The sequence below is a fragment of the Ascaphus truei genome, chromosome 17 (assembly GCF_040206685.1).
Source record: "Ascaphus truei isolate aAscTru1 chromosome 17, aAscTru1.hap1, whole genome shotgun sequence".
NCBI classification, from domain to species: Eukaryota; Metazoa; Chordata; class Amphibia; order Anura; family Ascaphidae; genus Ascaphus; species Ascaphus truei.
The window spans coordinates 2,364,752-2,380,653 of NC_134499.1; the positions used below are offsets into that span (position 1 = coordinate 2,364,752).

Below are 15,902 nucleotides of genomic sequence, written 5' to 3' on the forward strand. Positions count from 1 at the left end.
ATACAATGGATTTGTTCAAATAAAGGTTGGACATCTTTTTAGATGGGAAAGGTATACAGGGATATACCAAATAAGTATACATGGGAAGGATGTTGATCCAGGGATTATGTAACTATGTACACCTGAACATCCTGCTAGCTTTCCCCATTGCTTTGTTAGGCCTCGGGCATTGTACAGGCGCGCGAGCACACGACCAAGCGCGTGACATCACGCGCGCCTGTACTTGCCGATATCCTGTTGCGCTATGGGAGGCGTGTCAGGGGGGGGGGAGCGGGTTGTAACGTCACGGAGCTGGTTCGCCCTTATTGGCCGTCGCCCGGCATATATAAACATTTTTGTCGCCTCTGCTTTTGGTCGCGCTATCTCGCATGCCCGCGCTAGCGCGCACTCACTATACACATGTGCACTGGAGTACTATTGTTTGTTTTCGGTGCAAGCGACGTCTGCTGCACTATGGCCGCAGCCTTACATTAAATGCCTACTAATTAGCCGCCGACCTGTCCTTCTTAACGTTAGGGACCTCTGTGTCTATGCCAAGCAATGTGACTGTATTTACTCTTACTATAAGGCACGTCCATGTATCTACTACTCTTTCAGTAAAAAAGAACAAAGTATTCCTCTTCAGCACTCAAGCTAGTAGGTCACATTTCTGTCTGCACCCCGTACGCACAATGTGATCATTGCCATCTTAATGGGGGAATAACCAGTTGCCTCACTGCCAAACCTCGATATCCCAGAATCCTCTCCTCCCTTGCCCCGCATTACCGCTTGTGAAGGTGTCCAGCGAGTCGAGCGTCTCCCGGCAACTCTCGAAGTTGTCTAGCGTGTCCAGACGCGGCTCCGCAAACGTGAGGAGGTTCATGCTGTAGGCAGAGGCCCCCAGGGGACCCGTCAGCTTCCGGGAGTCCAGCAAGCCAAAGGAGGCCGGGGGCAACGCGGAGGGAGCAGCGAGACTACCCACGGAGGAGAGCAGGTGATTCCCAGTAGGGAAGACTGGTATTAACTGGGGAACCTGGCTGGGTGGGATGGATGTCTGTAACAGAGTCTGCAAGTGGGAGAAAAATAATAATAAATATGGGGTATGCTGTGTTGTAACACACACACACACACACACACACACACACACACACACACACACACACACACACACACACACACGCGCGCGCGCGCGCGCACACACACACACACACACACACACACACACACACACACACACACACACACCTCTCTCCCTCTTCTCCCACCTTCACAACCCACTAGAAAAGTTCCATTTGGCAGCACTTCCACAGCATTGCAACTCAGAGCCGCCAATGGGGGGAGGCGGAGAAAGGGCAAGGCCGACGGTGCCACCTCTTTACAACAACTACTGCCCCCTCCCCATCAACTCTGCCAAAGTCAAGGCTGGACCCCTGGGAAACCTATCAGGGGTCTTCATGACCCGCTCACTCTCTTGACCTTGCCCTATAAGATTTGTACCTCCATGTACTCCTCCCATCTCTGACAACACGGATTAGAGTGTAAGCTCCTCAGGGCTAGCACGCCTATCTACTCCCCCCTCCCTCCTCCACCAATGTACACTTTCACATATTATGCTCAAACAGCTCAGGGCTCTCACTGTGTATAAGAGAGATGCCCGTTCAGTCCTGTTGATACTGGGCAGCAGCGAACGATCTCTCACCATCTCCGAGTCCAGCAGGGAGTCCAGCTCATCCCCAATGACCTCACTATCTGCAAAGTTGCTCAGGGTCACGGCTGCTGGTGGGAGACCAGCAGAGGAGGAGGACACAGCCGCCCCCAGCCCCTCGCTGAGCGAGTCACTGCTCGTGGGAGAGGGGAAACTCTTCATATCCAATGGGAAATCTGCAGATAAGGCAAAGCGTAATGGAAACACATTACATTTACAAATCTTTATTTTCTCCCTGTGTAGCACTGACCGTGTGTGCAATACTGTACATAGCATTTTTGGGAGATACAGTGACTTGCCCAAGGACGCAAGGAGCGTACACCAGGATTCAAACTCCAATTCAGCCTCTTTACTCACCGAGTCACACACATACACACCGTTTGTGTGTGAGGTGTAAAGTATTAAAAAGAACGCAGAATACACCGGAGGTATGAAGTTGTATTAAAGAACGTAAAAAGCATATATACACTTACAATGAGGTACTGTGCAGTGAGCAAGTCATTGTACGATAGTCGCCGAACCAAGCGTCCAGGATAATCCACCACTCAGACATTTCGTATCCTGCTCGCTGGGACGAAACGGGTGCTGCAAGTTTGGAGCGCCCGGCACTTCCTGGCTACGTTAGCGCGGTCGGTTCCGACATGATTGGCTCTGGGGTAGCTGGAGAGCTATGTGAGACAGCAGACAGGTACAACTGTGGTGTAACGTGGCCGCAACACGTTTCGCACCGTTTGTGCTTCATCAGGAGCCATGTTCAGGTGTGGTGTCTATCTTAATATACTTTTTATTTATTTATAAAAATGTTTTAACCAGCAAGTAATACATTGAGAGATACCTCTCGTTTTCACGAATGTCCTGGGCACAAAGTTATAACATTACATGGTTACATTAAAAGAACATGGTTATACAGTCAATACACAGACATTTCATGGACAGATAGAGTTGGAAAATTGGGTACAGGGGATAAAAGGCCTGGTGAGTTTCAGATTGAAATAGAGAAGCTTTAACATCACCAAACATCAGCGAACGGCAGCAAACAGCTCACACCCTTTGGCTGCGCCAAAGGCTGTCCACCTTTGGGGCGATTAAGATGTACACTGAAGGAGTGGAGGTTGAATGCAGCTGCGAATACAAAGTTCTTTGTCTTCGTGTCATTAACATTCCAGTGGGTGGGGTTGACGTTCCACAAAGTAAAAGCAAATGTTAACCCTTAGCACGCTGGTCCTGTGCAGAGGAGAGCCCCATCAGACGCCTTTGGGGTGACAGATGCACACTGAAGGGGTTCAGGTTGAATGCAGCTGGGGTCAATCATAATCAGCAGGAAATCAAGAAAATTTGCAATTTCCTCCTTTTCCTCATAAAAGCATGTTATTACCTTTACAAACATCACAATAAAACACAGTGCACTGCATGTGATGGTATAGAGATGTCATGCCACTCATAAGGACGACATTGTAAATACATGTTAAAATAACAATCTTGATCAAAGAATAAATAAAGTACCTTTAATATAATTAAATTGAAAGAAGAATTAGATAAATGTGGAAAACACAAAAAATACATCAACTAATTGTAGTAGTTGTGCTAGATATGGTGTTGATAGTATGTTGTTTTCAATGTGTGTAATTTTAGTGTCAAGTTCTGCAAGTTCTCTTTTTCTTTCTAAAATGAGTAATTTCATTGGTTCGAAAGAACAATGGTCAAGTGATTTCTCCCACTCTTGAATGAATTTGGGATTGGTTAGACCATATGTTGAGGGTTATTGTATTCTAAGACCTGTGGAGATACGGCTACATTTGATGTATTCTTCCAATGTCACCGTGTCCCACCAACGCCAGGTTTCTTTTTTCAAGAAGTTTGTAAAGGGAAAACATCTTGGAGGGTAAATCAGATAAATCCTCCCGGGATGTTCGTCCCTCTGAAAACATATTAGATAATTGCTCTGATCTATTGTGTCTGTTGATACAATGGAGAAATGTGCTTGTGTTAGTCTACCGCTCTACCATGATGGGCGAGAGGAGGAAGGGAGGGGAAAGGGGAAAAGAACATACAGGCATACCCCGCATTAACGTACGCAATGGGACCGGAGCATGAATGTAAAGTGAAAATGTACTTAAAGTGAAGCACTGCCTTTTTTCCACTTATCGATGCATGTACTGTACTGCAATCATCATATACGTGCATAACTGATGTAAATAACGCATGTGTAACAGGCTCTATAGTCTCCCCGCTTGTGCACAGCTTCAGTGCAGGTAGGGAGTTCAACTTTGCTGTTCAGGACGTGCTGACAGGCGCATGCGCGAGCTGCCGTTTGACTATTGGGCGATATGTACTTACTCGCGAGTGTACTTAAAGTGAGTGTCCTTAAAGCGGGGTATGCCTGTAGTGAATATGAAGCAGACATTAAAAAGGGAAACTAAAGAGATGGAGGAGCAGGTGCACATACATTTATTCCAACATTAATTAAGCAATTTTGGAAATGTTGTAATTTTTGTCATTCTAAAATTCATTGTCTATCGAGTGTGTCAAGCTCAGGTCTCAAACACTGCAACTAGTCAGTTTACTTTTCTTATGGACATATTGCCATTTATATACTGTATTACCCATCTGCCACTACTACAGGTCTGATAGAAGTATTATGATACTTACTTCGTCATCTATCACTAGTTATCCTATCTGGGTTCACCTGTCATTATCAGCCGTGTGACCTCTATCTCACATATATGTGTATGTTATTTCCTCACCTCAGTCTCACTTTTTGATTCTTTGCAACGTTGTACATTTGCTAATGTGTGTCTGTTTCCATTACTATAGATCTGGAGATCCCAAGAGTTCATTTCATGTTTTTACAATATATGTTATTATATAACCTTTGTATCTATATAGTATGTAATTATTCTGATAAAGCTCAGTGTTGGGCGGATTCGTCACGTTATTTCTTTCTACCGGTCATTGTTTATCAATATTTTTTAGTGCACTGTATTTTATTGTGATGTTTGTAAAGGTAATAACATGCTTTTATGCGGAAAAGGAGGACATTCCACATTTTCTTAATTTCCCTCTGATTATCTGTAACTGACCCCCACTGTGCGGGGACGGGGGGGAAGATAGACATCACTTGAACGTCACCTCCTGATGAAGCACAAGCTGTGCAAAACGCGTTGCAGCCACGTTACACCAGTTGTACCCGTCTGGTGTCTCACATAGCTCTTCAGTCAGACACACTAGAGCCAAATCACGTTGGAACCGACAGGGCTGAGGTAGCCAGGATGTGCCGGGCGCTCCAAACTCCCAGCACCAGTTTCGTCCCAGCGCGCGGGATACAACATTTCTGAGCGGTGGACTATCCTGGATCCTTAGCCGGCTCAGCGACTATCGAGCAATGACTTGCTCACTACACAGTACCTCATTGTATGTGTATATATGCTTTTTACGTTCTTTAATACAACTTCGTACCTCCTGTGCACTCTGCGTTCTTTTTATTATTTCTGGAGATTGCCTCTGGCAATACCTCGAGGAGCTTGGAGGCTCCTACACAGCAGCAGCAAAGAGCTCACGTTGCACGCAGTTTTCTACCCCCAAAATCATTGAAGCACGAGGCCCGGTTTCATCCTTCAGGTATGTGGAAGTAATTATGTTGGTAACGGCGATTGAAGAAGAAAGTTACAATAATACGTTCTTTGCCTGCTCCTTTAAACCGAAGAACGAACTAATCAAACACTGACCTGTATCAATATCATCCAAGGATCCCAGGCTGTTGGAGGAAGTCTGGAAGAAGGTAAAAGTGTTGGATGAAATTACATCTTACAATCTCATTTAAACCTGTCCAGAGTCCCCCAAACCTCTTCCAAAGGGGGACTTGGATTATCATCATGTGATACTAACCCTATGGCGACAATGATGTTAACGCGTAGAAACATAGAATGTGCCGGCGGGTAAGAACCCCATAACCTCCTTAGTCTGCCCATTTCCATACCCGCTGGAACACCGCAGGCCCTATTTGATTCTTGGCTTCCTTTCCTATTTAGGACTACCTGTATGTCTAACCCAGGCACTTTGTTATTCCCTTCCGTATATAACTCTATAACATTGAGAAAGCGGCCCTGGCAATCTTGTCATATTATAATTTTTTATTTAAAATCACTGTATGTTTCTTTATTGGCTGAAATGGCAACCGTACTGAAAGAAAGAATTCAGGAATATATACTGTACTATATTGGATTTAAAAAACACTCATAGTACCGTATGAAACCAGATCTGTAGTTAATGCATTATACAGACGCGTATGTAACAGTTGCATATCATTTAATAGAGAAATGAAATAAAAACGGATCATTTAGCAGAGATGTTGGTTTGCAACACAACGTTCTAACTCAAGCCTATTTAAATGATATAACATTTACAGTATTCTATAAGTCACAACCAATATACCCCCCTCCCCCCATGAACCGCACTATTTACAGTTCTGGGGACCCCGCAAGACCTGAGATACTGGTGATGTCACTTCCTGTTTTTTTTTGTTAAGGGGATTTAAATGGCCATCCAATGTGGCAGCTTCCTATTGGCCTGAGAGTTGTCAGCCATTCCCTGAACCTGGTAACTTCCCCAGTGTGCATCTCAAACCATGGGGTTCCAAGAGCTGAACATGGTGGCGTTGTGTTCAGGGGAAACCCGGCTCCACACTGCAAAACAACTAAGAAACTACTAGGAGGAATGACTGCTTTAATTAATAAATGTGTGATCATTTGATAATGGTTGTGACGGTCTTGGGTGCTTTGAAGGCTTGCCAAAAAGGGAATGTGCACATGGCAGGTGTATTTGCGCAATAATAAAAGCATCCGTTTAAAATAAAACCTGAATCCGCCAAAATGTGAGGAGGGGGAGAGGAGAAAGAGCGACAGACAGAAATACACAATTAAAAAAAAGAAAGGGAGAGAAAAAAGGGGAAGAGAAAGAAAAGAATAAAATAAGCGCAAAGAGAGATAGTATGCTTTGCTTTTATAATGGGGAGAGTCACAATCAGATGTTACCTGACTGCTGGCACTATTCGAGATTCCGTTACTGATTACACCGAGTGTTTCCAATTCTTGCTGTAGGGAGACAGCAGAGTACATTACAGTATAGATAACGCATTGTATGGGAGACTGCCCTGGGGATCACAAGCCTTCCATGCCGGGTCTAACACATAACCGGAGCTCAGTGCTTTATTTTATCATGACCGTAATCTGCAGTCTGCCAGTCTGCAAACGCTTTAGTTGACTTGGTTTCCATTTTGTGAGGAGCAGAGCAGACAAAGTGTGAACCGAGCTTGGGGTAAGGGGGGGGGGGGTATGTTTACATAACATCCCCGGCTGCGAGGGTCCTACTGAACATTCAGTTTCTTGTCTGGGAGAACAATATGGCCGCCGGGTTCAGCCTTTCCTCTAGCAGGCGATAGAAAATGGTGACGTTGCGGCTTTCTATTGCTGAGCCTGTCAGTCAAAGGACAGGAAATTAAATTAACGGGAACACGCTGGAAGCATCCGAGCTTCGCAGAGCGCCCCAATTCTTCTGAGGTACATTATTTTTTATTTGGGGGTAATTGGGGCTTTTAACGTTCCCAACCCCACACCCATCTGCCCCATACCTGCGGCCTCTTGTATGCCTTCCGCTGCTTTAATCCCAGCTTCTGCACCAGCTCTTGGGCCAGCTCAGTTACACTCTCATCCTGCATATAACAAAGAGGCAGACATTTTTATTTCCCGGTTTATATGCAGATTAGATTCTTGTGTCATAAAATAACACGACGGTATAGATAAGGGGTGGCCCACGCCAGTCCTCAAGGGCCAACAACAGGTCAGGTTTTACAAATATCCCTGCTTCAGCACAGGTGGCTCAGTCAACGACTACATCACCAGTGCAAAAGCAGGGGTATATACACATACTGTATTCAGCTCATCAATCCTCGTCTCCACACTGCTGGATGAAGCCTCCCGAAGGAGAGTTACTGCGGTTTCAGGCCTCGATTCTCCGCGATGCATCCTCCCATGTTACTTTTGGTCGCCGTCTTGGTCTTTTCATGTCTCTTGGAAGGCAGTTGAGCACCATCTTTGTCAAAAGTCGGTAATTACTTTTTGCGAGGTGTCCGGCCCTTTGCCATTTTTATTGTCTTCACCCATGTGATGAGGTCCCAGATTGGGTTTGGTTTCGAACCCATTCATTCTTTTTCTTGTCCTGTAATACCCAGCATGCATCTCTCCATACTTCTTCTGAATTATCTTTGAATTTGGGGTCGAAGTTTTACATCCATACGGGAGCACGGGCAGAATGCACAGGTTGAACACTTTCCTCTTGAGACACATATACAGCACACACATTGAGCGTGTGCATACACACACACACACACACACACACACACACACACACACACACGTAACAGCACTGCAGTCTAAAACCCCAGAGCCCCATGTTCTATGTTCTGGACACGGCACATTAGACCGGGCAGGCCTTGTAATTATTGACTGCTGCTACAAAATGGTTCTTACCCTTACCAGGGCGAGTAGCCGGTGGCTGATGCACCCATATGCGTCCTGGTGCCTCCCAAGTTGGTTCAGGGCTTTTGCTTTACGGTACAAGGCTCGCATGTTCTCCTCCTCCAGGCTCAGAGCTTTTTCGCTGTCCTCCAGCGACTTCTCAAACAGGCCCTGCGCAAGGAAATCACATAGCAATACAGGCCCTGCGCAAGGAAATCACAGAGCCTTACAGGCCCTGCGCAAGGAAATCACATAGCAATACAGGCCCTGCGCAAGGAAATCACAGAGCCATACAGGCCCTGCGCAAGGAAATCACAGAGCCATACAGGCCCTGCGCAAGGAAATCACATAGCAATACAGGCCCTGCGCAAGGAAATCACATAGCAATACAGGCCCTGCGCAAGGAAATCACATAGCAATACAGGCCCTGCGCAAGGAAATCACAGAGCCATACAGGCCCTGCGCAAGGAAATCACATAGCAATACAGGCCCTGCGCAAGGAAATCACATAGCAATACAGGCCCTGCGCAAGGAAATCACAGAGCCATACAGGCCCTGCGCAAGGAAATCACAGAGCCATACAGGCCCTGCGCAAGGAAATCACAGAGCAATACAGGCCCTGCGCAAGGAAATCACAGAGCCATACAGGCCCTGCGCAAGGAAATCACAGAGCCATACAGGACCTACGCAAGGAAATCACAGAGCCATACAGGCCCTGCGCAAGGAAATCACAGAGCCATACAGGCCCTGCGCAAGGAAATCACAGAGCAATACAGGCCCTGCGCAAGGAAATCACAGAGCAATACAGGCCCTGCGCAAGGAAATCACAGAGCCATACAGGCCCTGCGCAAGGAAATCACATAGCAATACAGGCCCTGCGCAAGGAAATCACAGAGCCATACAGGCCCTGCGCAAGGAAATCACAGAGCAATACAGGCCCTGCGCAAGGAAATCACAGAGCCATACAGGCCCTGCGCAAGGAAATCACAGAGCAATACAGGCCCTGCGCAAGGAAATCACAGAACCATACAGGCCCTGCGCAAGGAAATCACAGAGCCATACAGGCCCTGCGCAAGGAAATCACAGAGCCATACAGGCCCTGCGCAAGGAAATCACAGAGCCATACAGGCCCTGCGCAAGGAAATCACAGAGCCATACAGGCCCTGCGCAAGGAAATCACAGAGCCATACAGGCCCTGCGCAAGGAAATCACAGAGCCATACAGGCCCTGCGCAAGGAAATCACAGAGCCATACAGGCCCTGCGCAAGGAAATCACATAGCAATACAGGCCGCTGCCCCACACCGACCCCTCCGCCGGCGCCCACACACCGACCCTTCCGTCGTCACCGACCCCTCCGCCGCTGCCCCCACACGACCCCTCCGCCGCTGTCCCCACACCACTGACCCCACATCGACATCTCCGCCGCTGACCCCACGTCGACATCTCCGCCGCTGACCACACGCCCATCCCTCCGCCGCTGCCCCACGCCCACCCCTCCGCCGCTGACCACGCCCACCCCTCCGCCGCTAACCACGCCCACCCCTCTGCAGCTGACCACGCCCACCCCTCTGCCGCTGACCACGCCCACCCCTCCGCCGCTGACCACGCTCACCCCTCCGCCGCTGACCACGCTCACCCCTCCGCCGCTGACCACGCTCACCCCTCCGCCGCTGACCCACGCCCACCCCTCCGCCGCTGCCCCCACGCCCACCCCTCCGCCGCTGCCCCCACGCCCACCCCTCCGCCGCTAACCCACTTCTCCGCTTCTGACCCCACACCCACTCCTCCGCTAACTCCACGCCCACCCCTCTGCTGCTGCCCCCACGCCCACCCCTCTGCTGCTGCCCCCACGCCCACCCCTCTGCTGCTGCCCCCACGCCCACCCCTCTGCTGCTGCCCCCACCCCTCTGCTGCTGCCCCCACCCCTCTGCTGCTGCCCCCACCCCTCTGCTGCTGCCCCCACCCCCCTGCTGCTGCCCCCACCCCCCTGCTGCTGCCCCCACCCCTCTGCTGCTGCCCCCACGCCCACCACTCCGCCGCTGACCCCACGCCAAGACCCCTCCGCCGCCAGCTTCATGTGGCTGTCACATGTAGTCCATCCAAAATAATATTTATGTATTTTTCACACAAATTAAATTTTAGTTACATTTTACATCCTGCGCAAGTTTTGTTGCTTGGGAGAAATGTTGATGCATCAACTATTGTCTGCGGGGCACACTAAAGATGGCAGTCCTTTTTATTTTGTGTAACTCGAAACCTGCAGCTTTGGAACTGTCCTTAGTTTGGTTTTCGGTGCCCAACCTGCTGATAGCATTGGGTACACTATACGCTGTGATATATGCCATGAGGCCGAGCTGGCGTACACATGCAGTTACTGTATTTTAAAAAGACGGGATTATGTTTATTAAGATGCTCTGCCAGTATATGTTAAATAAAAAAAGTGCTCAACTCCAGTCCCAAGACCCCCCAACAGGTCAGGGTTTCTGGATAACCCAGGTGGCTCGATCAGTAGCTCAGTTTTCGACTGAGCCACCTGTGCTGAAGCAGGGATAGCCTGAAACCCTGACCTGTTGATGGGTGTCTTGGGGACTGGAGTTGAGAGACCCTGGTGTAGTGGTTCAAGTGCTAACCTTGCGAGTATAATTCCTGCCTTAGATGGGTTTACGCTGCATCATCATGTAACTCCATGTCAGAATAACCCCTTTAACAGGGTTATACAAGTTTACCGCAGAGCTGGAAATAGACAGATTCCACCTCAGAGGTGGCTACAAAATAAAAATGGTGAAGCCCTTTGTAGCAGTATAAAAAATAGGCATGATCTGGTTATACCGGCTGTCCTCCCCCACACGGACTCACCATGGAGTAATAGCAGCAGGCTCTGTTTACATTCAGTTTGCACACCAGATCGCGAGGTACACTCAGGTCATCAGACGCGGCATATTCTGCTACCGTCAACCCTTCCGTGTACTGTCCCAGAGCCAGCTTGGGGTCTCCTTCGCGGTACAAGTCATTGCCTTCGGCAAACAGGTTCCGGACCAGCTGCTGAAGGAAGCTCTGGAAGGAGAAAGCAAGGTCAGACAGCTAGGGGAGACACCCAAGTGGCGCCCTTAGCTACGTTCTTTATCCCTTTGGGGTCGATAGCACGCTACATCACGTCTCGATGCACACACCCATCAGAAACAGTTTCTGGTGCAGAAAGGGACACCGCCGTCAACTTGGCAGATGTTTTGATGCAAAGTAGCAGAAAAATTATGCAGAGAGTCGCTGAATTTGATGCATCCCATATATCCTGTGCGTCATGCAACGCCTCTTATTAACACTCCCCAATCCAATGCATCGGGTAAAAGACCTGGACACAGTGACGAAGAGAAGCAGGACGGCATTACTCTTTTTGGCGGATTTAACCAAGCAGCCAACATCAGGTATTGTGGGATCGCATTGCAAATCCCTGTATCCGGGCTTTGTGATCAGACCCCTTTTACATCAATGTTGCCTTAGTACAGGGGTGGCCAACTCCAGTCCTCAAGGACCGCCAACAGGCCTGGTTTTAAGGATATCCCTACTTCAGCACCGGTGGTTCAATCAGTGGCTCAGTCAAAATGACAGAACCACCTTTGCTGAAGCAGGGATATCCCCAATACCTCGCCTGTTGGTGGCCCTTGAGGACTGGAGTTGGCCATCACTCCCTTAGTACATAACTTTCAAAGGGCTCTGCTGAATTTGTTAGTGTTGCCGTAAGAAGAGAAAACAAAGTCCCAATGCACAACCAACCTTATAAATGAGTTCATTTAATATGTCTTCTTCTGACAAGAGTCATTTAGTTCAATCCCGCTGGCAAAACTTGTTAAGCCTGCTACTATGTCAAGGTAGACTCTTTCAGCAAATTCCTACACTATCAATTTTGCGTCTAGGACAATTAGCCGCGACCATTCAACTGTGGGCGATTCACCACTGGGACAGTTTGCCGCTGCAGATAATGTAACCCCTAACCTAAAAACTATAGCCCCTAATCCTAACGTCTACCTCAGGGTCAAAACAGCCACTGCTAATTGTCTCTTTCTGACCAATTTTGGTACTATATAAATATGTTATATTGTGAATCTTGGCTATTTGAGAACACCAAGATCGTGTATGTTGTAGTAAGCAAGCGTACCTCATAATCAGCTTGACTTCCATGGAAAGGTATTGTGGACCTGTTAAAATAAGGAGAACACCGTAAGGACTGGGTCAGCTATCTTTGTCCCCTCTCCCGATTTTAGAATGAGTGCCACTCACTGGATGAACTGAAGTCCCTTTTCAATGTCTTCTGTACGTCTCTGCCTCTCCATAGGAGAAATCCTGAAAACAGCAGAGAATGAGAAATGAATCTCTTTATGGTGCTTCTAAATCCAGGATTGTGCAATGATGGCAATATAGCCTAGGAGTCCGGGGTATAGTAGTTCAATGAAAAAAATGTGTGTATATGTGACAGGGTATATAGCTCACCATATAAAGCCCAACATGGACAGAAAAAATGTAACCACTCTAAAAAATGAAAGCACATGGAAGCCCTTATATAAAGGGACTCCCAGTGCAATCACTATGTGGAGGGAAAAGTATCCTGAACCATAGGCTGGAGCCCTGCAGAAACCCTATAGTCACAGTCACAATAAACATATTAAAGAGTAAGTAACTCACATTGTAGACCCCTTCTGCTCCATAACAGCGTGCATCCGTTCCGTTAGTAGATAAAGTATGCGTGGAGAGATGGTGGAGCACTGCAAAAAAATAGGGCTGGAGGCAGATCCGTGAAACATAAAAATGCTTTAATCCAAATGCATGGTAGCAACAGCTACATTAAAAGGGTCCTCTAACGCGTTTCGCGCTTTAGTAGGGCTTTATCAAAGATAAAGCGCTACTAAAGCGCGAAACGCATTAGAGGACCCTTTTAATGTAGCTGTTGCTACCATGCATTTGGATTAAAGCATTTTTATGTTTCACGGATCTGCCTCCAGCCCTATTTTTTTGCAGTGCTCCACCATCTCTCCACGCAGAAATCCTGAAAACGACCAGAATATGGGAAAATTAAATATATGGTGCAGCAGGACAGATTTTAACCTGTTCCCCGCCAGAGGCGCGGTTGATGGATCGTATGACAGGGAGAGGGGTTAATTGGGGGCCTTCGAAATTCGCTCCTTTTCTTCGGGCAGTTCCTAGTAAACCCAGAATTAGCGGTACAGACAAGGAAATCCATGTTGCAATAAGAGACATTTCACTACAGCTGGAAAGGAATGTCAAGGTTCCTAGTAACGGTGTTGGAAGCGCTTTACATCACAGGGGCCTTGGCTGTGTTATAACTTGGCCACAGTCTTCACTTCATTACAGGAGAGACAGAGGTTACTTATCTAGGCATTAACAAACCAACGCAAGACAACGGCATCGCCATTAATATTTGGTAGCCCAGTCTGGAGTTTAGAAATTGGCCTGCGTATAACATTTGTTGAAATAATAATAAAGATAGAGAAGCTGGACGACTAAGCTTGCAATTTAATTTGTGTTGCCCTTCCCTCCAGCTGCCCTGCCTGTCTCCCATTGGTTGAAGCTCAGAACCTCCAACAATTGTGTGTGAGCGAGTGTGTGAGAGAGAGAGTGTGAGAGTCAGTGTGTGTATGAGAGAGTTTAGTTACTATATAGGTATGAATTCTTATAAAGTGAAGAACAGTGCTTACTATACAAAACAATATTGCACAATATTCCCTTTGTATGCATGTCATTAAGTAGCTGTTGTGTTTTGAAATGAATGTGAATGGAGATATACATCTTTTCATCCATGTGACTCCAGTCCAGGCTTTCTATGTTTGATTCGGATCCAAGTAACCCAGCAGCAAACAGCAAACCCTGAACTGGAGTTCCCTGTCACTGGCTGGTGTCTGTGACAGCGGCCTGCACATCCCCGGCCTCGAGTGCAGACAGCAGCCGAGTGCGGAGCTACCCCAGCCGCCTCTCAGCAGGACAGGAGGAGCGTGTTCCGTGTGTGTCTCCTACTTTTATAACAAAACCATCATTCATAAAAAAAAAAACAATTTAAAACAACTAGGAAAGACCAAGCACCCTCCCCCCAACACTGCCCCAACATGCGCCGTATCCCAATTATATGTTAGTTCCTATGTGTAATTTAAAATATAAACAGACTGTTCAGACCATATGTAGTTTTTTGAAAAAATAAACCAATGCTGTCTCAAATGACGCAAAAAAACAACAATATTTAAACTTTGCATAAAAGCCTAAACATTTAGAATATTGTAATTAAAATGTAAGTGAGATATATATATATATATATACACACACATATATATACATACATACACACACACACACACACACACACACACACACTCACACACACACATACTGTACACTAGATAATTACCATGGATATTTGGATATATATTAGGGTTCTGTATATATCACATACCCCATGTAAGATAGATGCTGCGATATAAAAACATACGGGGTGATACATGGGGAAGAGCACGCTATGCAGACCCATGCATGGCAGGCCCCTCTGGCTGTGAATGGGTTAATATTACGGTTTCATTATAAAGCACCGAGACATGCTCTGATCAGAACATGTTTTGTCACAGATCGGTGGCACACGTCACCGGTGCCCCCTTCCCACACACACACTTCCAAACTGCCCCATTATCTCCCCCCTCCCTGCCCTGGGGCTGCCATTCTTACCCTGCTGTACCTTGCAGCCCTGGGGGAGAGCAGGACACATAGAGTTTCTGCAGGATCTCTAGGGTGGGCTGCTGGAGACCCTTATCTTATTTGAACATATGGTGCTTGGTTGCAGTTTCCTCCCATGTGTTTCATTTTTTTCTCTCCATTTCCAGGTCCCAGACAGGGTAGGGCAAAAGCAATCTGAGACTCCTCCTCTACCTCAGGCCCATGTATGGGTCCTAGAGAGGCCGGCTTCCCAAACTCACTTCTCCTATTTGCCTGTGCATTGGAAAGAGGCGGCGGGTGCATTGATCGGAAATGATGTTTTGCGGGGGCTCCCTGAGGGTGACCAGATTTTCAAAAGTACAAACCGGGAAACATTAAAACATTATTTATACAACAAATGACATCACTTGAAACTAAATGTTCTAATGGTATATGTCCAGTAGTAATAACCTTATTTCATATAGCGCTTTTCTTATTTATTTATGCCATGCGTTACTAGGAAGTAATACATTGAGCGGTACTTCTCGTTTTCACGTATGTCCTGGGCACAGAGTTATAATGACAAATCATAACTCGGCTACAAATACATAGTTGTGTGCTCCTTATATCTGTGTCTAATGCCGCGCTTATAGACGCCACCCGTCGCCGCTAGCAAAAGTTGTAATTCGCTTTGCGGCAACATAGCAGGCGACCAGGTCACAAGGCTGGTTCGCCCTCATTGGCTGAATCGCTCACGTAACCCGGCCGTCGCGTGACAAAATCAAAATTCTGTCACGCTTCATCGCACGCGCTCTATGGCCTACCTCAGCGGTGCGCAAACTGGGGGGCGCGACCCCCAGGGGGGGCGCGAGACTGTCGGCGGGGGGGCACGAGACTGCCGGCGGGGGGGGCGCGGGGTTTACAGAGACCCCGCGCACTTCCCGAAGGCACTTAAATTAAGTGCCGGGGGAGCTGCAGGGCCTCTGTAAACCTTAACTTACCTAGGCTCCGGCGGCTT

At 47.5% G+C, this 15,902-nt stretch overlaps 1 protein-coding gene across 6 annotated transcripts in view; it reads right to left on the reverse strand.

Moving 5' to 3' along the window:
- The window catches only part of ZC3H7B (zinc finger CCCH-type containing 7B), a 133,501-nt gene extending 118,394 nt beyond the window's left edge, over positions 1–15,107 (reverse strand). For 2 of the 6 annotated variants that reach the window (XR_012788507.1, XM_075573716.1), the window contains exons 1-10: positions 14,918–15,107; positions 12,473–12,535; positions 12,351–12,390; positions 11,054–11,251; positions 8,209–8,367; positions 7,311–7,391; positions 6,715–6,774; positions 5,410–5,452; positions 1,616–1,860; positions 766–1,045 (exon numbers count right to left, since the gene is read on the reverse strand). Coding sequence is in view for 5 of the 6 variants with exons in the window: in XM_075573716.1 (XP_075429831.1) it covers positions 766–1,045; positions 1,616–1,860; positions 5,410–5,452; positions 6,715–6,774; positions 7,311–7,391; positions 8,209–8,367; positions 11,054–11,251; positions 12,351–12,390; positions 12,473–12,525 (1,159 nt within the window). In the remaining variant the exon portion in view is untranslated. Of the gene's footprint in view, positions 1–765; positions 1,046–1,615; positions 1,861–5,409; positions 5,453–6,714; positions 6,775–7,310; positions 7,392–8,208; positions 8,368–11,053; positions 11,252–12,350; positions 12,391–12,472; positions 12,536–14,606; positions 14,628–14,917 lie in introns of those variants that run through there. The other 4 variants (XM_075573717.1, XM_075573719.1, XM_075573720.1 and 1 more) reach the window with 4 other exon arrangements.
- Between the last annotated feature and the right edge of the window lie 795 nt (positions 15,108–15,902).